The sequence below is a fragment of the Dasypus novemcinctus genome, chromosome 7 (assembly GCF_030445035.2).
Source record: "Dasypus novemcinctus isolate mDasNov1 chromosome 7, mDasNov1.1.hap2, whole genome shotgun sequence".
Classification (NCBI taxonomy): Eukaryota; Metazoa; Chordata; class Mammalia; order Cingulata; family Dasypodidae; genus Dasypus; species Dasypus novemcinctus.
In genome coordinates this window covers 1547626-1569819 of record NC_080679.1, presented here as the reverse complement: position 1 = coordinate 1569819, position 22194 = coordinate 1547626, and the positions used below count along the sequence as shown (strand labels likewise).

The 22194-nt window shown below is 61.3% G+C and overlaps 2 protein-coding genes across 20 annotated transcripts in view; both read left to right on the top strand.

The window, feature by feature from the left end:
• CROCC2 (ciliary rootlet coiled-coil, rootletin family member 2) overlaps nt 1-1904 on the top strand; it is a 95699-nt gene extending 93795 nt beyond the window's left edge. The window contains exon 31 of the mRNA XM_071216023.1: nt 239-1904. Coding sequence (XP_071072124.1) covers nt 239-325 — 87 coding nt within the window. The 3' untranslated portion in view covers nt 326-1904. The remainder of the gene's footprint in view (nt 1-238) is intronic.
• A 6967-nt stretch (nt 1905-8871) lies between these two features.
• Nucleotides 8872-22194, top strand: part of SNED1 (sushi, nidogen and EGF like domains 1) — a 139427-nt gene continuing 126104 nt past the window's right edge. For 11 of the 19 annotated variants that reach the window (XM_058299740.2, XM_071216015.1, XM_058299739.2 and 8 more), the window contains exon 1: nt 8874-9408. In XM_058299740.2, the coding sequence (XP_058155723.1) occupies nt 9196-9408 (213 nt within the window). In that variant the 5' untranslated portion in view covers nt 8874-9195. Of the gene's footprint in view, nt 9409-22194 lie in introns of all 19 variants that reach the window. The other 8 variants (XR_011649169.1, XR_011649170.1, XM_071216011.1 and 5 more) reach the window with 2 other exon arrangements.

Here is a 22194-nt window from a genome sequence, read left to right as displayed (position 1 = left end):
TCACGGCCTGAATGGAAGGGGTCCGTCTGCTGTGGGTGCTTTGGGCCCCAGGACCCCTGTGGTTGGGGGCTCATGGTGAGAGGTGGGCCGTGCCTCCAGCGACTGGCTGGCTGTGAGTCTGTGCGTCTCTCACGCCACCTCCCTCTGTGGGAGCCAAGACCCCAGAGCTCGCATGCCGTGTGCCCAGAGGGGGCCCTGCCCGGCGCCTCCAGCCACCTGAGCCCCACCCTGTCCCCAGGTGGCCAGCCTGAAGGAGCAGCTGGACCAGGAAGCGCAGCAGCGGCGAGAGGCCCGCCTCGGACAGCCCTTCTGGGCCAGGAAATGAGCCGAGGACCACCCGCCCGGGGCCTGGGCCAGCCGGGGGAAGCAGGCGCCAGGCAGGGGCGCGGGGGACGTGGCCCCTCGGGAGACCCGTCAGGGCACCACCTTGGGCACGCCGACGCCACGAGCTCTGCCAGGAGGCGGGCAGCTGGAGGGGGTGGGCCGCCCACTCCCCAGGTGTCCAGCACCCACGGGCGCCCTGTCGTTCCAGGGACTGCAGGAATGTCCCAGAGAGGGGCCCCCTCACCAGCCCAGCCCTGGGGCCTGGCCTCGGGGTGGGTGGACCGCCCTGCAGCAGCCCCCTCTCCCCCCCCCCCGCCACGGAGGGCAGGGCTCCGGCGCCCCTCACAGCCAGCACCGGCCTGGCGCTCCATCTCTGCCGTGGACGGGCGGCCCGGCCGGAGCCTTGTGGCCAGCGGCGTCCTCGGCTGGGACCGCCCTCCGTGCCCCCGGCGCCATAAACACAGGGAGACACGTGGAGAACATTTCCACCCACCGAAGCCAAAAACACAATGTCCCGCAAGGCCCAGCCCGCACGGCCAGCGTCCAGAGGCTGCGGAACCCTCTGTTCCTCCAGGCGCTGCAGGCCCGTCCTGGGGGCAGGTGGCTGCGGATGAGTCAACGCCCAGGCCTGGTGAGTCACCAGCCACCAGAGGCATCTGAGTGTGACATCCAAGGTTGTTCCAGAGCCTCCCATTTTCCCAGCCTGTAAAGTCTGGGAAAATTCCTGCAGGGCTCCCGCCTGGTTGCCACGGAGACCGAGGCGGCCATCTCAGCGGGCTGCGGCCTGGCCCCCCGGCCTCTTGGCCCTGTTCCTCGCCCCCCCCCCCCCCCCCCGCCGCTCACACGGTCACGGTGGCTCGCTGTCCTCGCCAAGTGCTGGCGTGGGGCCGGGGAGGCCGAGCGCCTGGGGAGCCCGCCCTGCCGCGGCCTGCGAAAGCTGCGCCTGGAGCATGTCCTGTGGCCCCACCCGCAGCCCCTGCCTGTCCGTCCAGTTCGAGGCGGCCCCGGGCCGTCCTGCCAGACCCCGCTTTCTGACCGAATTTAGCGTTTCCTTTCACCACGAACTGTACGAAAGCAACGACTAGGAGGAGGGCAAATAGGCCTCCTTCTGCCCCGGCGGTGGCTTTTCCAGGCATGGAGGCGGAGCGCGGCGCCCGTCCCCTGACGCGCTCCCACTGGCAGGGGCAGCCGCGAAGCGGGAGCCCGGCAGGCAGGCCCACCCTCCGCAGGCGGTGGGCCAACGTCCCGCGCCGTCCACGGCCCCCCCTCGGCGGGGCCACAGGCCCCTTCGCTGCCTCCGTGGGCAGCCACGCATCCCGAGCGCCCTTGGCCCCAGCCACGCCCGGGGCATGCCGTGGCACTGCAGCCCCGGCTCCCAGGAGCGCCTTGGTGCCGGCGGTTAGGGAGGTTCTGGCGGGTTTGTCCGCATCTCCCCATCAGGGACGCTCCCCTGGGCACAGCTGAAGCGCCTGCGAGGCGCTGAGGTTTTCTATCTTAACAGTTAAGGCTTTAGGAGACTCTATTTGACTTTCTCAATTGGGGATTTTTTTTACTGGAAATAAATCGCCTTTGCGTAAGCATTCCTGGTGGCGTGCAGCTCTGTGGGTCGGGTTCCAGCCCTTCTGGAGCACCTGTCCGCGCCGAGGGGCTCACAGGAACCACGAGGACCCAGCAGCCCTTCGGGGTGACCGCGGCTTCTGGACCCAGGTGCCCGCGCGGTCGGCAGCTCAGGCCGGGCCTCGGAGGGTCCTGGTGAGCGCGGCGTGCGGCTCCACACAGGCCATCGCTGGGCCCGAGGCGCTCTCAGAGGACGGGTGGCACAGGCACCCTGGGGAGAAGCCCTGGTCACCATCCAGAGGGACCCCTGGTGCTTCTGAGGGGAGGCCGAGCCTCGGGGGCCGTCGTGGAGTGGCTAGCCTCCACTCCACGGGCAGTCCTGACCACGGTGAGGGCACAGAGGGCCCTGCCAGCCTCAGGCCCGTGGGCGCAGGGACCCAGGACCGCGCATTAGTGTCAGGAGAGCCTGGGGCCTCGCTGGTGGGAGCCCTCATGGCTTGGGGTGGCCTTGAAGGGTCTCCACGGACTGAGCCCTGCCTCTCCCACCCCCTCCAACAGGGGGAGGGGACAGCAATCTATAGAGAGCTTCAGAATGCCAGGAGACACCCCCCCCCCCACGGGGCTGGGGAGGCAGGGACGAACCCAGCTCCAGTCTGGGGCAAAACACAGAAGCACCCGTGGCCGTGATGAGGAACTCGGGATGTGCTGGGTGTCAGAGGGTCCATCGGCCTCTCACCAGGAAGCTCCAACCAGACCCTTGGGTGCCAGATCTGAGGACATCAGCCTTTGCTGGCATCAAAGCGCAGACCTGCAGCCCCGCAGCCCCACAGCCTCGCAGCCCTGCAGCCCTGCAGCCCCACAGCCTACAGCCTGCAGCACCGCAGCCCCACAGCCCCACAGCCCTGCAGCCTCGCAGCCTCGCAGCCTACAGCCTGCAGCACCACAGCCCTGCAGCCCCACAGCCCCACAGCCCCACAGCCCTGCAGCCCCGCGAACCTGTGGCCCCACAGCCCTGCTGCCCGCAGCCCCGCAGCCTCACAGCCTACAGCCTGCAGCACTGCAGCCCCACAGCCCTGCAGCCCCACAGCCTACAGCCTGCAGCACCGCAGCCCCACAGCCCTGCAGCCCCACAGCCTACAGCCTGCAGCACCGCAGCCCCACAGCCTACAGCCTGCAGCACCGCAGCCCCACAGCCCTGCAGCCCCACAGCCTACAGCCTGCAGCACCACAGTCCCACAGTCCCACAGCCCTGCAGCCCCGCGAATCTGTGGCCCCACAGCCCTGCAGCCCGCAGCCCCGCAGCCCCACAGCCCCGTGGCCCTGTGGCCCCACAACCCTGCAGCCCCATAGCCTACAGCCTGCAGCCTTCAACCCCGCAGCCCCACAGCCCACAGCCCACAGCCCACAGCCCGCAGCCCACAGCCCACAGCCTGCAGCACCGCAGCCCCACAGCCCTGCAGCCCCGCAGCCCCACAACCCTGCAGCCCCGCGAACCTGTGGCCCCACAGCCCTGCAGCCCGCAGCCCCACAGCCCCACAGCCTACAGCCTGCAGCACCGCAGCCCCACAGCCCTGCAGCCCTGCAGCCCCACAGCCCTGCAGCCCCCAGCCCCGCAGCCCTGCGGCCCCCGCAGCAGAGGATGAAAGGAAAAGGCACTGGGGAAGCACTGGAGAAGGCGGCCGTGCAGCGGCACCCAGGCTGCAGACGATGCAGGCAGGGGAGAATGAAGAAGCACCCAGAGGAGACAGCCCCCAAACAACCCGAGCTTCAGGGGGCCGGAGTGCCACGGCGGCGGCAGGCCCCAGAAGCCAGCTGGGGAGTGGGTTTGTTGCTTTTTCATGCTTCTAAAACATTTGTGTTTTAAAATCATTGCAAAAAGTTATTTTAAACACAGAGACAAAAAAGGAGGAAATGACTTCCGCCGCCAGCCACTGCCGGCAAGCCGGGAGGTGAAGTCCCAGCGTTTCCTTGCCCAGCCCACGCGTGCCTGTGGAGGGCCGGGGTCACCCTGGTTTCGCTGCTTTGCAGATTCGTTTTCTTTTGGGCTTGGCGTTGTATTGTTAGCGTTTTCCCCATGTCATTAACGACACCACAAGAGCATGAGTTTTTGGCCGCCGGCCCTCGGACGCAGGGCTGTGGCTTCTAACTGCCTTCTCTTGAGGCTGGTCCTGGCCCGGGTACAGAGGCTGCTGTGGGACAAGGGGGATTCTCTGCGCCCCAAGGGCCGGGGGCACCCCACCCCAGCCTGCCTTAACCCATTCACGGCCACTCGGCTCCGAGAGTTTCTCTACATAAAGCTGCAGTGAGCATCCTGGGGTGCAAACATCCAAGCGCACTTTGACCATTTCCCCGCGTCCCGCGTGGGCACCCCATCAGGCTGCGCCTCATGGGCGCCATGTAGGGGGCTCAGGGGCTCCGGGGGGCTCCAGAAGGGCTGCAGGGCCCCAAGCCAGCCCCTCCCCTCACTGCCTCTGCCTCTAGCAGCTAAAATGTAAAAAGTGGCGAACCAAGGAGGCCCATCGGCCTTCCAGCTTCCTGGGGCGGCCTGGGGGTCCCTCACTCCAGGAGCCAGTAGAGGGGTGCACGGGGCCCTTCAGCCAGACGCCTGCACGGGGGCTCTGCAGCTCCTGAGCTCTGTGCTCCCGCAGTGACAACGGGAGGAAAGCGAGAGGGGGCTTGGGCCACGAGCAGCCCCCACCCCCGGAGCCCTGGCCCCTGCCGGGACAGCAGACCGGCGTGGCTTGACCAGCCAGGGGCTGGGGGGAGGGATACCCCGACTTTGCCCTGCCAGGGACCCCCATCCTGAGGTGGGCTCCCGGCCCCCAGATCCCAAGTGCGCACACGCTCAGGCCCTAAATTAAAATGTCACAGGCCTGCGGGGGAGGCTCGGGTTTCCTGGCTGCGGAACGTGAGCCTGCTTGATAAAACGATCTTGGTTTTGATAAATGTGGACTTTCTGTGGCAGAGACAAAGGCGCCCTTGAGTCCGGAGGGGAACCTAAAACGGCACATTGCTGAAAAGTATTTCCTGATAATATTTTTAGCACCTGAAAAAAAAAAACACATTTTTTTTTCTCTTTTTTTGACTGTGGAGTTTGGGTTATTTTACTTTATTTTTTTAATGAAATGCAATGCCCAGCAGTGCAGGGCCCGTGTTAACCCCCGGCCTCCCAGTTCCACCTGAAAATCAGCACGCAGAGGGCAGAGGCCAGGCAGGGCAGAGAGGCCCAAGGCCACAGCCTCTCTGGGGTTGTAGCCAGAGCGTCCAGCCCTGCTGCTGGCCCCACCCAGGCCCCTGAACCAGAATCTGTGGGGGGGCACCCAGGTGTGGGCACCTGACGAAACCCCAGTGATTCCATCTTAGGGACCCCAACTTGCCTGACTGCTCCCACCACACCTGGACGAACATTCCTTCGCTTGGTGCATCTATTGGGCCCCATTGTATGCCTGGCAGATGCTGGCTCTGGGCAGCCCTGCCTCCCAGAGGTCCGTAGGTGGCCCATGCGCCAGCTCAGAAGAGAGCCTTTCCAGGGGTCCCCCAGGTGTGTGCTTACGGGGGTCTGCAGAGGTGGGCAGCGCCAGGGAGGGCAACGGCTGGCCCGCGGCAGCCTGCTCAGAGGAGGCGGTGAACTGGAGCTGGGCTGGGGGTGGAGCAGGAGTGTGCCCCGGAAGAGAAGGGGAGCGGGGAGGGGGAGCAGGCAGATGGGAGGTGTGGGGCCAGGTGCAGGAGGGGTCAGAGGGCAGATGAGGCTCTGACAGCCCCTTTGGTGCTAGCCAGCCCCTGTGTGGGCGGGAAGGTCCCCAAGCTGACCCTTCTTTAGGGGACCGGCCGTGCATCAGGGCTCTCACCCCGAGCCTGGGCTGGTGCCCACCTGCTCTTCCACCCAGGAAAACAAAGAGAAGACATTCCGGCCACGTGGGGAGAGCTGCCAGTCTTCACGGAAAAAAAAGAGCGGCTTGCCCACTGCACTCCCACTGCCACCACCACGAGGCCTCCTGCGGCCGAGCGGCCGCCCCGAGCAGGCTGCCCCCTGGCTGCCCACCCCGCAGTGCCCAGGGGTGCGGCCCCTCCCTCAAGCACCACCCCACCTCACTGCGCCTGGCCTGGCCCTGGAACGTGGTCACCGGGAGTCGAGCCAGGAAGGGGTTAAAGCGAGCTCAAGAAGGCTCCTGCGTGAGTGCAAGCAGTGAGGCACGTGTGAGGGGCAAACCATGCCCGAAGGTGCGAGTGTCTCCCCACAGGACCCGCGGAGAGCCAGAGAAGGGGAAGCCGGAAGCCCCTAGAAACACATGCAGACCCTGCCTTTTCCCTCCCAGAGATGAGAGCTGTGACCCTCCTCACCCTTCATTCCTTGGGACCAGGAGGGTGGGCCCAGGGCTGGCCCTCCCACAGCTCACTGTGATCTGGGAAGGGCCCTTCCCCTCCCCTGCCTCGGTTTACCCTTCTGTAACTGGGGACCAGTCTATTGAGCACAGTGGGCCGAGGACAAGGTAAGGAGACATGGAGGGTGCAAAATTTAAGGAGGGAGCGTGGGACATGACACCCGGGGATGAGCCTCCCTGGCACCGAGGGATCACTACCACATACCAGCTGAAGATGCAACTAGAAAATGACCTTGAATTAAAGGTTCAATGCAGATCAGCAGAATATCCCTGTCTACATATAATAACATGACTTCAAAACGCTGTTTGACCTAATGTAAGGGGGAAATGGAAAGGAGAAATGAGTTTATATGGCTACTAGTCTCTAAAAAAGAGTCTGGAGGTTGTCAGAAGGAATGCCCTTATGCACAACTGAGCAGAGCCTAAGAGACAGATAAAGTAGATACAACCCCAGGTATTGGTTCTTTTGAGGGATAAAGAGACCCACTGGTTCTATGGTCATGGCAGATGGTGCTCACTGCCATGTCAGATGGCCCTTCTTTGGAGTTGGTGTTTCTGCGTGATGGAACTGGACTCAGAGGGGATCTCTTTTCACAAGACTCGAATGCTACTTTACTGGAATTGTAGTTGGTGCTGGGGTTTGAGATATATTTGGGGGATTTGAATCTCTGGACTGACAATATGATAGCCAGGCCCTGAGCCTCAACAGACTTCAACTCCTACACTCTGATTTATTGGACTTACCCCACTCAGCTAACATGGAGTTGAAGAAGGTCAACCACCACACCATGGAGCCTAGAGTGTCTACAACTGAAAGCAGGAGGAGTGCATCCAGTATCCATGTGGAATCCAAGCCCCCACTTGATATAGATGTGCAATGGACACAATCAATCCAATGTCCACAGAGAAAATGTGGCATGGGCATGGGAAGGGTGGCCATAGTGGCTGCTGGGTGCGGGGAATGGGAGGAAGAGATGAGATGGGGAGGCGTTTTCGGGACGTGGAGTTGTCCTGGGTGGTGCTTCACGGTCAATTAGGGGACATTGTAGATCCCCCCAGGGCCCACTGGATGGAACGTGGGAGAGTGTGGGCTATGATGTGGACCATTGACTATGGGGTGCAGTGATGCTCAGAGATGTACTTACCAGGTACAATGGATGTGTCATGATGATGGGAGAGAGTGGTGCTGTGGGGGGAGTGGGGGGTGGGGGCGGTGGGGTTGAATGGGACCTCAAATTTTTTGAATGTAATATTTTTAAAAAATAAAAAAATAAAAAAATAAAAATAAATAAAAAAAAAATTCAAGGAGGGGCTCGCACTGAGGGTCCAGGGCACAGGGTCAGCCTGGGAGGGTGGCCACCTTGGCTCTCTCCCTGGGGGCCTGGCTGAGGGGGCCCCACCCCGTCCTTCCCGGAACTCACAGAGTGAAAATGGCGGGCAGGGTGCCTGGGTCAGCCTGTAGTTTCTGGGGCACACAGTCCCAAACGGGGGACGCCCTACTTAGAAACTGGTGTTCCTTGCTCTGATTGCAAACTAACACAAGCTCATTGTAGACATTTTAGAAAACACAGAAACCTACAGCAAGCGTGGAAAACACCCTTCTGTGCTGGCTTTTTCTGCTCGGCTTCCTCCTTGTCTTTGGAGGGCCCTTGCTTGGCTTGCAGGATTCGGGAGCACAGGGAATGGGGGCTGCTGAGGCCCCCAGGCCCCCGGGCCCTCGGTCGGCCTGGGCACAGAGGTGGCCTGGACACTCGAAGAGGCCTCTTTGCAGGGAGGGTGGGGGAGGCTGGAGCAGGGCTGGGACGGCATGGGATCAGATCCTCAAATCCGAAGGGTGGGAGTGCAGGCCCTTCTCCCTCCCCCGGGCCCAGTGCCATCTGCCCCCTGCCCCCGGCCTGAGTGGAGACGCCTTCCCTAGAGGGCCTGCTCTCTGCAGGAGCCCTCCCAAGCACTTTACACTGTGACCCCTGACCTGGCAGGAGACCTCCCCAGGTGGCTCTCCTGATGGCTCACCACGCGGGGCTGAAACACGTTGTAGAACCTGAAGTGTCCCTGCTGAGGCCAGGGTTTCACCATCACCAGAGCAGGCTTCTGCGACCACCGCCCCTGTCGCCCAAAGCGGACGTCCTCAGGCTCAGGGGTGGGGGGAGGGCGGCGGGGGCTGGTGAAGAACAGCCCTGGCCACTCAGAGAAGGGCTCAGCCAGGCCCTGACCAGCCAGGGGGTCCCAAACGATGACTGCGGGAGGGCGATGACTTGGTGCCCGGGCCAGCGGGCCACCCGCACAGCCTGCGCCCCAGATCTAACACCTCGGGCAGGCGGCAGGGAAATGGGCCTGCCCAGAGCTACTCTGGGGTCCCACGCGCTGCGCTCTGTGCCGTTTCGGGTGGCTCCTCCGGGCGGCCAGGCTGGCGGCCGGGGACCCGCAGGGAGGAGAGCTGCCCGCGGCCGGGGGCGCGCCCGGGGAGCCCGCGCTTCCGCGGGACCTGGCGCTTTAAGAACGGCCCGATTAGCATGGCCCGCCCCGGGCCGCGCCCCGCCCCGCGTGGCCGGTCGCGCTGGCTATTTAAGCCGCGGCCCCCGGGGCGGGGCGGCCCGAACGCGGTCCCGCCCGGCGCCTTCGTCCGCCGAGCGCCGCCCGAGCGGCCGGCAGAGCCCGCGCGGGGCCCCGAGCCACCCTCCGGCCCTGCGCTCGCCCCCGGCCCGCCCGCCGCCCCCGGCCACCCGAGCCGGGCCCCGCGCTGACCTCGCGGCCGCGTGCCACCGCGCTCCGTGCCCGCTGCGACGCGCTCGGTCCCCTCCGTCCCCTCCGTCCCGCTACAGCCCTTCTCCGTCCCCGCCGCACCCCGCTGCGCCCCTGCTCCGTCTCGCCGCGCGCCGCCTCTGCTCCCTCCGTGTCCTCCGTCCCCGCTTCCCCCCGCCGACCCCCGGCGATGCCGCGCGGGGCCGCCTGGGCGCTGCTGGTGGCCGCGGCCCTGGGGTTCGGGGCGCGCGGGGCGCGCGGCGCGGTGGCCCTCGCCGACTTCTACCCGTTCGGCACCGAGCGCGGCGACGCCGCCACCCCCAAGCAGGACGACGGCGGCTCGGGGCTGCGGCCGCTCTCCGTGCCCTTCCCGTTCTTTGGCGCTAAGCACTCCGGACTCTACGTGAGTAACCCCCACCCGGGGGTGCGCCCCGAGCGAGGGAGGGGGTGCGCCGCGCCCGGGCCGCTGCCCTCCGCGCCCGGGTTCCAGCCGCCGCCGCCGCCAGCAACTTGGCACAGCGGCGCCAGAGGTGGAATGAGGACAGCGCTTCCTCCCTCCTCGGCGGCCAAGGCCGGACAGCGGCCCGCGGGAGAGGCGCCGTGAGGGGGGCGCGCCACACGCGACCCGGGGCACCCGGCGAGGCCAGCGCCGTGCGGCCCTGCCCCTGCGCCAGACCCAGCGCCGCGCGCATGGCGGGGGCCCTGGCTCTGAGTCCGTTCTCTCACAGACAGCGGAGTGGCGTGGTCACGTGATGCCTGAGACCTCAGTTTCCCCAGAAGGGCCCATGCCCTTTTAGTCCCGCACCTGGCCTGTGAAGGTCTTAGCGCCTCCTGGGGCCTTGTCCCTAACTGGCACCTGAGCCTGGGGCCAGCAGCCTGTGACCTGCCCAGGCACTCAGGGGGGTCCTCCTCCTCTGTGGACATCCCCCCCCAGGGGCAGCGCCAGCTGCTGGAGCTCAGACCCAACAGAGGACTCCCGAAGGGACATCCCGGGCTGGGGACTCAGCAACACGGGAACCGAACAGTCTGAAGGACCGGCCCTGAGGTGTGGCCTTGGGCCAGTCACTTGGGGACACTGGAGGGAGTGAAAGGCTGCTTGACTGCGTGGGGGCTTTACCGTGGGTGGGCCACTGTAACCAGCACCCGGCAGATCTGGAGTCCTGGTTAGAAAACTGCTGTGCCAGCTTGATGCACCATCACCTCCGCCACCACCACCCCACCATCACCTCCAGTACCACCAGCCTCACCATCAGCATCACCACCTCTACCGTCAATTCCGCCATCCACCTCCACAACCCCACATCAGCCCCACCTCCAGCCCCACTGTCATCACCATCACCTCCACCACCTCTATCATCAACTCCATCAACCCCATCACCTACACCATTTCCAACATCAACGTTGTCATCAACCCCACCATCACCATCACTTCCACCTCCACCACCTCTACCATCAACCCCACCACTAACTCCTCCACACGCCCTGCCCTCAACCGCACCATCACCTACACCACCTACACCACCTGTATCATCTCCATCAACCCCATCGCCTACACCACCTCCAACATCAACCCTGCCATCAGCCCACCATCAACCCCACCACCACCACCATCACCTCCACCATCACCTCCACCACCAGCCTCACCACCAACACCATCACCTCCACCACCAACCCACCGTATCCTCCACCACCAACCCCACCACCAACACCATCACCTCCACCACCATCACCTCCACCACCATCACCTCCACCACCACCATCACCTCCACCATCAACCCACCATCATCTCTACCACCAACCTAACCATCAACACCATCACCTCCACCACCAACCCACCGTATCCTCCACCACCAACCCCACCACCAACACCATCACCTCTACCATCACCCCTGTCATCAACACCACCTCCGTGCCAACTCTGCCCTCAGCACAACTCTTTCAACCTCACTGCGAGGCTCACTCCCACCACCATCAACCCCACCACCTCCAACACCACCTCCACACCATCCACACCTGTGGCACTCTTGTCATCATCCTTCCCCACCACTGCCCACACCTCCTCCACCACCAGCTCCACCCCCCGGAGTCACCCCTCTCCAGTGCCACCAGCAGTGTGCGCCCCTCCAGTGCAGCCCCTCCACAGCCCAGAAGCTGCAGTTCCTAGGCCTGTTCCGGAAGGCCTCGCACCTTGGCGACGCTGGTGGGAGGGGCACGGCCGTCCCCTGCAGGTGCCGCGCTGCTGAGAGGCTCTCTGGGCCAGGATTTGGAGGGCGGGGCAGGACTGACCTCCTGGAAGCCGGGGGTGGGTAGGGCAGAGCTCTGCCCAGGGTCTGTCCGAGCCGGAGGAGGCCCGCACATGCTGGGACTGGGAACAGTCGTGCCAGCACCCTCCAGACAGAAAACCTTGTCAAAACCTTCCTAAGTAGTTGGCCAGAATCAACTTTCCCACCCAAAGTCACAGGTGAAAATATTATTAAGTAAGGGTTGACCCTCTTAACAGCCTCCCCAAAAACACGTGCCCTTGCCAAAACAACTGGGAGAAACCGTTCTCAAGTGGAAAGCTCTGCTAGCAAAACAAATGGTTACATCAGAAACTAACATTCTGGCTGCTGACAAAACATAGATCTCCATTAAGAGTTTTTTTCCTGAAACAAAGGTATTATTTGAAAAACACTTGCCAGTGTGGACACAGCTCAGCCCTCTTCACCTTCTGTTAGCTCAGTAGGGAAGAAAATGAACTTGAGGGAGCCGCGTCCAGGGCGCCGCCCATGAATTGACTGCGGGGTGGGGGGGGGAGGGGGGCCTCGTCCTCAGTTATAATTGCGGGAGTGGGTTGAGTTCAAAGCAAAGTGGAGAGGAGCACAGGCGTTTATTCCAAAGCAGTGGCTCTGCCGTGGTGACTCCCACACCCACCCAGCCAAGGAGTCAGCTCCCCGAGAGGCCCGGCTCTGAGCCTGGTCCGTTTCCCACATTTGGCAGAAGCACAGCGTCGCCTCCGCTCAGCCGGGCGCCTTTGTCGGGCCAGCCCCCTTCCGCTGTGGCCCTGCCCACCTCAGCCCCCAGCCCACCGCTTCATGAGGAACAGCCCTGTCCAGTGCATGAATGAGTGAATGGACGCTGCCCCACACATCACAAGTGGCAACCAGAAATGACCCTGGAGCCTGCGTCAGAAACGGTGCCCGGCCACGGCCCTGGCAAAGGCTCAGGCCCACCACCCGTGGGTGGCCCTCATGGTGACTCGTTCCCGTGTCCGCAGTGCCTCTCGCCGTCACTGCAAGGTTCTGAGAGCAGCCTGCTGGGGGCTCAGGAGACTCCCAGGACCAGGTTCTGCCCAGCGGGCAGCGGTTGGCTAGGGTGGACGTGCGGAGAGGCCGCGAGTCTGGCTCTCGGTCGTGCAGGGCCCCGTTTCCTGGTGGAGGCCGAGGCGGCCGGGGCTGCCAGGTCCCGCTCCTACCAAGCACGAGATCTTAGGGGCCACGAGGAAAGCTCTCGGTTTGTCATCAGGAGCCCCCATGGGTGGCCTTTGGGAGCAGGTCTCCGTTCAGCCTCTGTTGCCTTGTCACGGGGGTGCCACGCAGGTGATGCCTGTGGGTGTGCTGGGTACCCTGTGGAGGACCCACGCGGCTGCAGCCGTGGCAGGCGCGGCGGCCAGGACAGGTGGCCGGCCCCTCCGAAGGCCTGTTTCCCCACCGTGCAGTGGAGCGCACCATGCCCGTCCATCATTCGTATACCGCTGAGAGCAAGCCTAGGCGGTCTGGGAGCAGACCCAGGGGAGGTGGTCACTCCCCGTTCTTCATTCTGAACGCGTGAAACACCTAAGCAAATGCATGGGCCTTGGGAAGCAGATGTGGCTCAAGCGATTGGGCTCCCGCCTACCGCTTGGGAGGTCCACAATTCAGTTCCCAGTGCCTCAAAGAAGACAGCGAGCTGATGCAGCAAGACGATGCAACAAGAAACGTGAGAATAAAACATAACGAGAGACATAGGAAAGCAGGGAATGGGGGTGGCCTAAGCGATTAGGCTCCTCCCTCCCACATCGGAGGTCCCAGGTTCAGTTCCCGGTGCTTCCTAAAGAAACAAAGACGAACAGACACAGCAAGTGCAAACAATGAGGGGGTGGGGAGAGATAAATAAACAAAATAAATCTTTTTAAAAATGCATGACCCTCTTGGGAGTCAGGGACACAGATGCACAAGGCAGGGCTGCGGGGAGGGGCCACAGCGCCTCAGGGACAGACAGGGTCCTGGGCTGCTCCTCTGTGGGCCACCCTTAAGAGCCCAGCCCAGGCTGGAGGACCGGCCCCGGGCGCCCTCCCCTAGGCGTGGGCTGACCCTCCTCTGCAGCTTGGCCGAGGCGGACCCCTCTGCTGATGCCTCCTGCCGGTGGGAAGACCAACTGAAGGAAGGGGGTCCCGAGAAGTGGAATTGGGGGTGGACTCCAGGAAGGACGCTGGAGGGCAGGGAGCCCAGGCAGCGGTCACCAGCCGGCCTCCCCTCCCAGGCAGCCCCGCGAGAGGACAGGGCAGGACAACAAGCCAACCCAGGCATAGAACTGCAGCTGGAGAGAACGCCAGGCTCCCACGCCCAGCTGTGTCCTCGACTGCCCACCCCACCGCAGTGACCCCTGGTCTCTCCAGGAGCCCGCCTCCTCTGCCTGCTGGTCCATCATTTCCGGGTGCTTCTGGCCCACCCTGGGAGCCTCCTGGGCACCCCCCTCCCATTCCCCCCGTCAGATCCATCAGCTGGTACTGGCAACGTCGCCTTTGGAATACATCCCAACTCCAACCACCTCCCAGCACCTCCAGGGACACTGCCCCGGGCTGCCGCAGCAGCCTGCACAGAGGGGCCTTTGCAGAACGTAACTGGGGTCCTGCATGTCCCTGCAGGAGATCCAGACCTGCTCCCCTGGTATTGAGGCGCTGGTCGTGCATCCGCCGTACCTGTGCCCTTGTCCCTTGCCAGTCCCTCTGCTCCAGCCGCAAAGAACAGGCCATGCTCATCCCTCCGTGCTAGCCGTGCCCGCTGCTGGGAGCCCCTCCGTCCTTAATAGCCATGCCCACTGCTGGGAGCCCCTCCGTCCTCGCGTGCCGTGCCCACTGCTGGGAGCCCCTCCGTCCTCGCGTGCCGTGCCCACTGCTGGGAGCCCCTCCGTCCTCGCGTGCCGTGCCCACTGCTGGGAGCCCCTTCGTCCTCGCGTGCCGTGCCCACTGCTGGGAGCCCCTCCGTCCTCGCGTGCCATGCCCACTGCTGGGAGCCCCTCCGTCCTCGCGTGCCGTGCCCACTGCTGGGAGCCCCTCCGTCCTCGCGTGCCGTGCCCACTGCTGGGAGCCCCTCCGTCCTCGCGTGCCGTGCCCACTGCTGGGAGCCCCTCCGTCCTCGCGTGCCATGCCCGCTGCTGGGAGCCCCTCCGTCCTCGCGTGCCCTGCCCGCTGCTGGGAGCTCCTCCGTCCTCACATGCCCTGCCCGCTGCTGGGAACCCCTCTGTCCTCGCGTGCTCTGCCCGCTGCTGGGAGCCCCTCCGTCCTCGCGTGCCCTGCCCACTGCTGGGAGCCCCCTCTGTCCTCGCGTGCCCTGCCCGCAGCTGGGAGCCCCTCCGTCCTCACGTGTTCTGCCCACTGCTGGGAGCCCCCTCCGTCCTAGCGTGCCCTGCCCGCTGCTGGGAGCCCCTCCATCCTCGCTTGCCATGCCCGCTGCTGGGAGCCCCTCCGTCCTCGCGTGCCGTGCCCGCTGCTGGGAGCCCCTCCATCCTCGCGTGCCGTGCCCACTGCTGGGAGCCCCTCTGTCCCCACGTGCCGTGCCCACTGCTGGGAGCCCCTCCGTCCCCGCGTGCCGTGCCCGCTGCTGGGAGCCCCCTCTGTCCTCGCGTGCCCTGCCCGCAGCTGGGAGCCCCTCCGTCCTTGCGTGCCATGCCCGCTGCTGGGAGCCCCTCCGTCCTCGCGTGCCGTGCCCGCTGCTGGGAGCCCCCTCCGTCCTCCCGTGCCCTGCCCGCTGCTGGGAGCCCCTCCGTCCTCGCGTGCCCTGCCCGCTGCTGGGAGCCCCTCCGTCCTCGCGTGCCCTGCCCGCTGCTGGGAGCCCCTCCGTCCTCGCGTGCCCAGTGACTTCTTGACGTGCAGCCTCTGCTCTGGGGCGGGGCCTCCTGGGAAAGGCCTCCCTGAAATTGGACCTCACTGCTCCAGCCCTGCCTCCGCACTTGCTGGTTCCCGCCTCCTCCTGGCGGCTCCGGGTTTCCTCGTTGAGCGTCTGTCTTGTGGCGGGGGTCCTGTGTTCCATGAGGGCAGGGATCTGTCTCGTCTGTCACTCTGTCCTCGTGGCTTCGTCTTGGTAGTGGGCCACAGTGTAGTCTATGTGGAAGACAGCCATCCCCTAGCCACCCCTCTATTTACAGCCGGGGTGGGTGGGGGGTCTGCAGCGGTTGGCCCAGGTGCAGGACTCCCTCTGCCTTCCTGAGGCAGGAGACCCCATGGCAAAGCCGTGAGCCATGGGCAGTATGTCTGCCGGCACCACATCCACATGGCGGGGTGTCAGTGGCCACCAGCGCACTCTGCACCCCAAGTTTCCCAAACCAGAAGGAGGTCCCAGCTCACCCCACAGGGTGGGTCCTGGAGCCCTGGGGCCTGTGAACTCTGGCCTCCACCCTAAGCCAGCTCCCTCCCAGCACTGGCTTGAGCCCTGGGGCAGGCACTGCTGCTAGAACGTGGCCATGGGGTGGGGGTCCTCAGAGGGGAAATGTCTGTACGTGCAGCCTTATGCCAACAGGTATATCTGCTTAAAGGGGAGGCTTGCCAGAGCAGATGGGTCAGGGGCGAAATACTGGCATGGAGAGGTGTCTGGGACACATCTGTCTGGACAAAGGAGAGCACAAAAGCCACACACAGGAGTAACAATCATAAATGTGACAGGAAACATCAGTTTGTCATTTATACTGTCCTCTACCTTCCAAAATTGGTGAACCCTTTCTTGGCTGAGTAAGTGGGAGGGTGGGAGGGAGGGTACGGTAGCCCCTGGGACAGATAGAGGCAGAAAGTCCTGTGTGCAAAAGGGGAGAGGCTGAGGTATGTATGGAGAAGGAAATCCTGCAGTGGGAATGGGCCTGGGAGCAAAGCTGGCTTCTGCCTGGGGCACAAATGCAAGAAAAATAGTTTTCCACTACCCGCCTTCCCCCCCTGCCCCAGGGAGACCATGGAGAGAGAAGATGTGTGCAGGGAGAGGGGGCAGCACTGAGCAGCCCCAGCAGTGGGAGGCATGAGCTTTTCCTCAATTCCCCATGAAATCATCAGCAAAACCCTTGCTGCCCCATGGTGATTTGGCCTCAATTCCTTAACTGGTAAATGAAAAAAGAAAATAAAAAGTAGCATTGAATCTGGCCATCTCTTCTTTTAAATTGGCATGTTTAAACCATTTACATTTAGTGTAATTATCAATCTTCCTATTTTTTTCTATCTGTTACATTTGTTCTATATATTTACTTACTTTTTTTATTATCTCATTTTATTTCCATTATTGGCTTATTAGCTATACCTCTTTGATATATTTGTGGTGATTACTCTAGGTTTACAAGACATTTTTTACTTAGCATAGTCTACCTTCAAATGATACCATATCCTTTCAAATACAATGTAATATCTTCCCATGGTATAGATCCATTTTCCCTTCTGGGTTTTCTGCTATTGTTGTCATATACTTTGCCTTTATATACATTATAAATCCAAATCTACATTGTTAATATATTTCACTTGAAGAAATGAAAAATCAGAAAAAGTCTTGTATATTTACCCACACATTTACTTTGTGTCAATCCAAATTTCCATTAAGTATCATTTTCCTTCTGCTGGAAGGAATTCTTTTAATATTTATTTGGGTGCAAGACAGCTAGTGATAAATTCTCTCTATTTTATAATAAATCTGAAAAGTTCTTTACTTACTTTCATTTTTGAAAGCTATTTTTACTGGGTAGATAAAAATTTTAGGTGAGCTTATTTTGTTTTGTTTTTTTCTTTCAGTTGTTTAAAGATATTACTCCATTGTCTTCTGATTTGCATAGTTCCTAATGAGAAGTCTACTGCATTTGTCAGCTTTGTTCTCATCCTTGTTCCTGTGTATACACTGTGTCTTTTTCTCTGTCTGCTTTTATGATTTTCTTTTCATCATTGCTTTTCAGGAATTTGATTATTAGGTGTATTAGCTTAGTTTCATTTATATTTCTTCTATTTAGGGTTCATTGAGATATATGTTTTGTGGGTTTATAGTTTTCATGAAATTTGAACAATTCTCAGCCATTATTTCTTCAAATATTTTTTCTGTTCACCTTTCTCTACTCCATCTTATTCAGTGACTCACATTGCATAACACTGAACTGCTTGATATTGTCCCAAAGATCGATGAGGCTTTGGTCATTTATTTTTTCAGCCTTTTTTCTCTGTGTCCTTCATTTTGGATCATTTCTATGCCTATATCTTCAAGTTCACTGATCTTCTCTTCTTCAGTGTCTAATCTACTATTAATTCCATCCAATGTGTTTTCATTTCAGATATTGTATTTGTTACTTATATAAATCCCAGGCAGATCTTTTCTACATCTTCCTTTTCTTTCATCATTTTGTTCAATTTTTTTAATAACAAGAGTATATGTTTAATTTTTTAATAGTTCTATTAAGGTTACTAATTTCAGTACCTCAGTCATTTCTGGGTCTCTTATTGATGAATTTATCTCATGGTTATGGTTTTCATTTCCTGCTTCCTTGTGCACTTAGGTTTTTTTTTTGTTTGTTTTTTGTGTGTGTTGGCTGTACTTATAAGATACATAAGTACGTGTTCCTATGTGTGCATGTATTTCCTCTCTCTGTCCAGAAGCACTGACACATCAGTGAGCAGAATCCTCCCAGGCCTGAGAACCTGCTCTCTAAACACTAATCTCCTCTATAAGGAACCAGGGCTCTTGGGAGATGGTGGGTCTGTGGCAGGAAAAGCACCAGCTGAGCCTGGCACATCTCAGAGAATGACAGGATGCCTGGATCCCAGGGCACAGGAGCCATCTGAGGGGGCCTCCCACTGGCCATATCCAGGACACTTGGAGTAGTAAAATAAATAATGATAGTGACAGATTTTGATCCCTACATAAAAGAAGACTCCATGTGTTTATACAGATACAAGTAAATAGATTATCAAATAAATAAATGCAGCAAAAATGAGTATTGATAGTACTGAATCAATGTTTAATTCTCTGGTTTTGGTAATTATATATACTTACATAAGAGAATGTCCTTATTTATAGGAAATACCCCCTAAATATATAGGGGGTAAAGGAGGCTTCTTAGCCACAACTCTAAAATGGCTCAGGACAAATGTGTATTTACTTATCTGCCTGTCTGTTTATCAACAAGGAAATGATAAAGCAAATGCCACAAAATGCTAACAATTTGGTGCATCTGGATATAGAGTATAAGGGAATTGCTTGCAGCACTCTTGAAATTTTTTCTGTAAGTTTGGCATTAGATCAAAACCTAAGTCTACCCAGATGTGAGGCTCTGGTGAGTGCCTTGGTGGGAACTGCTGCCCTGCCCAGGGACCCAGGCACACAGCCTGGAGCAGGCGTGGCGGCTGGGACAGACTCGGTGTTCCCAGCCCTGGATCCCAGGGGCAAGAGGGAGCCGAAGGTCTCGGCAGAGAAGCAACCAGCTGGCCCAACCGTGTTCCCACAGACAACTCACCGTGGCAGCTTGAAATAGCCACTCACCATTCACTTCTTCCCTCACGCACTCATTCGAGCAGAGACCGTCACTGCACCTTTGCTCTGTGTCTTAGTTTCCTAGGCTGCTCGAGCAAACACCATGAAATGGGTTGGCTTAGACAACGGGAATCTAATCACTTATGGTTTTGAGGCTAAAAGAGAGTCCAAGTCAAGGCATCACCCGGGCGGCGCTTTCTCCTCGAAGACGCTAGTGTTCTGGGGACGGCTGACGGCCACCCTGGGTCCGTGGCTTGCCACACGGCGATGCAGGTGGCGGCGTCTCCTGGCCTCTCCCCCTCCTCTGGCCTCGTTGATGGCAGCTTCTTCCTTCCCGTGGTTTCCCTCTCTCTGCATCTCATCCTCCTGTAAAGGACCAGCCAGGGGCCGAAGACCCACCCTGACCTACACCCGTCGGAAGTAACGTCAGTTACTTCCTGACCTCCCGACGGTGGGTCTGCACCTGCAGGAGGGGGTCAGATTTAAGAATATGTTTTTCTGGGGTACACACTTGGAGTCAAGGAGTAGAGATAGGAATCAGATACAAGAGTAACAATGCATTTTATTTTTAGAATTAAAATCTTTTTTTTTTCAGTTTTGTTCACTGTCTTGTCCAAGCTTCCAGAACATGGCCTGCCTCCTAGAAGGTGCCAAGTAACTCCCTGTTGTTCATTTTCTGATCATTCGGATGATCCATCCATAATTCTGCCATCCAGAAGTGCATGCTTGTAACATTTTGGTGAATTTCCTCCTCATCTGTCTTCAAGTATGAAAAACGAGCTTGGATTCCATCTGAGAAAGGTTTCTACTCTGAATCATAGTATACCATGAACGTTTTCCCATGCCTTAAATTTGCAGTGAAAACATGCTTTCTGGTGACGGGTAGTATTCCACGTTCTGTGCACGCGGCAGCTGGCTTCCTGGGTCCCCGGCTGCTGTCCGGGGTGGCCGCATGCTTCCCTGAGCTGACCGCGCCCTGGTGCGCGAGCGCCTTGCACGCCGGCGTGCAGGTCTCTCATTCTTTCCTCTCCTTACAGTGAGTTCCTCCAAGTGGGCTGCCGCCCGGGTCGCAGGGAGCGAGCTCCTCAGGGCGCCTCCCTACTGCCCCCTGCTGCCCGGCACGGCACCTGCGTCTGCGCCCTCTCTCCTGGGTGCAGGTGGCCCTGCAGCTGGCCTGGCCTCAGGCTGCAGGTGGACCTCCCAGAGTGGGTTCCCAGTGCGATGCTCACAGGATCACCCGGGGGCATGGTAGAAATGCAGATCCCTGGCCCCCCACCGAGGCTGCGAGTCTCAGGTGGCCCGGGAATCAGCCTTTCAGCCATGCCCGGGGGCTGCTGATGCCAGGGCAGGGCCCCCACCTCGGCACCCACTCCCCCGCCCTGCTGCCCACAGGGGAGCCTCCTCCCACCCCCTTTTTACTGATGAAGGGTGGGCCGAACATGCCCCCCCATCCAGGCACTGGCCCTTGCAGTGCTTCCTCTGGCCCAGGCTGGACAGGGTCTTGTGTGGTCCTCCCAGAGATGGGGTGGGGGGGTGGACAGGCCAAAGAGAGAGCCCCTGGGGGAGCCAGGCCCCGGGACGCTGCTTCCAGCCAGTGCTGGGCTGCACCCCTGCCCGTTTCCCACCCCCTGCTCCAGTCCAGGGTCCAGCTGCAGAGCCCACTCCCTCAGTAGCCGCAGACGGACTGTACAAAGCAGGCCTTGGTGATTAAGCACCTACTGTGTGCCCAGCCACTGCCCTGCTCCCCAGCATTGGGGCCTGGCATGTTCAGAAGTCACCTCTGCACTCTGGGGGCAGGGTCCAGGCGCCAAGGGGCAGGAGCAGGTCCCTGATCCCAGCCCCCCCACCCACCCCCCAGCACTACGGCCCAGGGCTGGTCAGGGCCAGGCACAGGCCCTCGGGCCGGCGAACACTCTCAGCGGCTCCCCGCACCTGCACAGACAGTGTGTCAGGGGTGAGCGCCAGGGGCACGGGCAGCACAGGGGCTGGGGTCCTGGGATGGGCTGGGCCCTGGGGCAGGGCTGGGGTCCTGGGATGGGCCCGGTCCTCAGGGAGTCCCCAGGAGTGAGGCCGGCAGGCACATGGCGCATCCCTGGCCGCGGCGGGTAGTGGACCGGACCTGGGCGCCACGGAGACGCGGGGTGGCTGCCCGGACGTGGCTGGTCAGGGGGGTGGCGGGGTCCCCAGGGAGCGCAGGAGGCAGTGGCCCAGCCTGGAGGCAGCGTGGACACAGGGAGGGGGCAGCCCCGGCCATGGGGCCCAAGGCAGGACGGCTGGGGAGCCGGGCCCGGCCGAGGTGTGCGGGCAGCGAGGGAGTGGGAGGCGGTGGGAGCTGCATCCACACAGGGAAGGGAGGGGGCCTGTGGAGAGGAGAAGCCGAGGACAGCAGGGGAGAGGACAGGGGAGGGAGCTAGGGGAGGGGTACAGGGGAGAAGACAGGAGAGGGGAGGGGCAGGGCGCAGGGGAGGACAGGGACGAGCGTGGGGGCCACAGTGCAGGAGGGCCTGGCCTGGGAGGGGCCGGGACATTTCCCATGACCCACTCCCACCTGGGAGCTGAGTCCAGCTCAGACGCCGCCTCCTCTGGGAAGTCCACCAAGGTTCCCGTTGCAGTGGCCTCCCTTCTCTGGAATTTGTAGGGAACATTTGATTTGGGGACAGCTGCAAGACTCTTATCCCAAGTCTGCCCACCCCCCGGGACGGGCCCGGGGCAGGGGGGCTGCTCAGCCAGGGCCCAGCCCCCCTCCTTCCTGGGGCTGGGTCCTGGGGGCTCAGATGACCTCCCCCTAAAGCCCCCTGCCCGGCTGCCTAGGCCCCAGGCCCCCAGCCCCCAGAGCTCACCGGAGGGCCAGGCGGGCCAGGAAGTGAGCGCCTGCCAGCAGGTCTCAGAACGAGCTCATAAACGGCCCGGGGCTTTATTGTTTTCTTTTTGGCAGAGATGTTCACCAACCACCCAAGGCCCTGCCCCCAGCGCGCCCTTTAAAACCCGAGCCAGGTTCGCAGAGCCGGGCCGCCCTCGCCCCCCGCAGCCCCCGCCCGGAGCGGCGTCCACCCGTCCAGCGAGGTGGCCCGGCCGGCCCTCGAGGCCCCGGCTCCGACCCACCCGAGTCACCCGCCTCCGGGGAGGGCGTCTCCCAGGGCTCCGCGCTGCCCCGAGCCAAGGCAGAAAAGCCACCAGCGCCCCCGCTCCTGCCTCCTCCCGGCCCGCAGGCCTGGTGCCTCCAGCCGGGACCCTCCCCTGGCCACGCAGTCCTCCTGCCGGACGGGGGCCGGCACTGCTGCCCCCTCTGCAGAGCCCTGCGGCCCCCTGCAGCTCCGGCACCCCCGGGGCCCAGGCCAGCGGCTCCCCCACCCCACCCCTCGGGGCTTTAGGCCACGGGAAGGCGGGGCGTGCTTTAACCCCAGACCCCACGGCACAGGGGAGGGGGCGGCACCCGGGGCCTCAGAGCCGGGGTGGGGGGCTGCCGC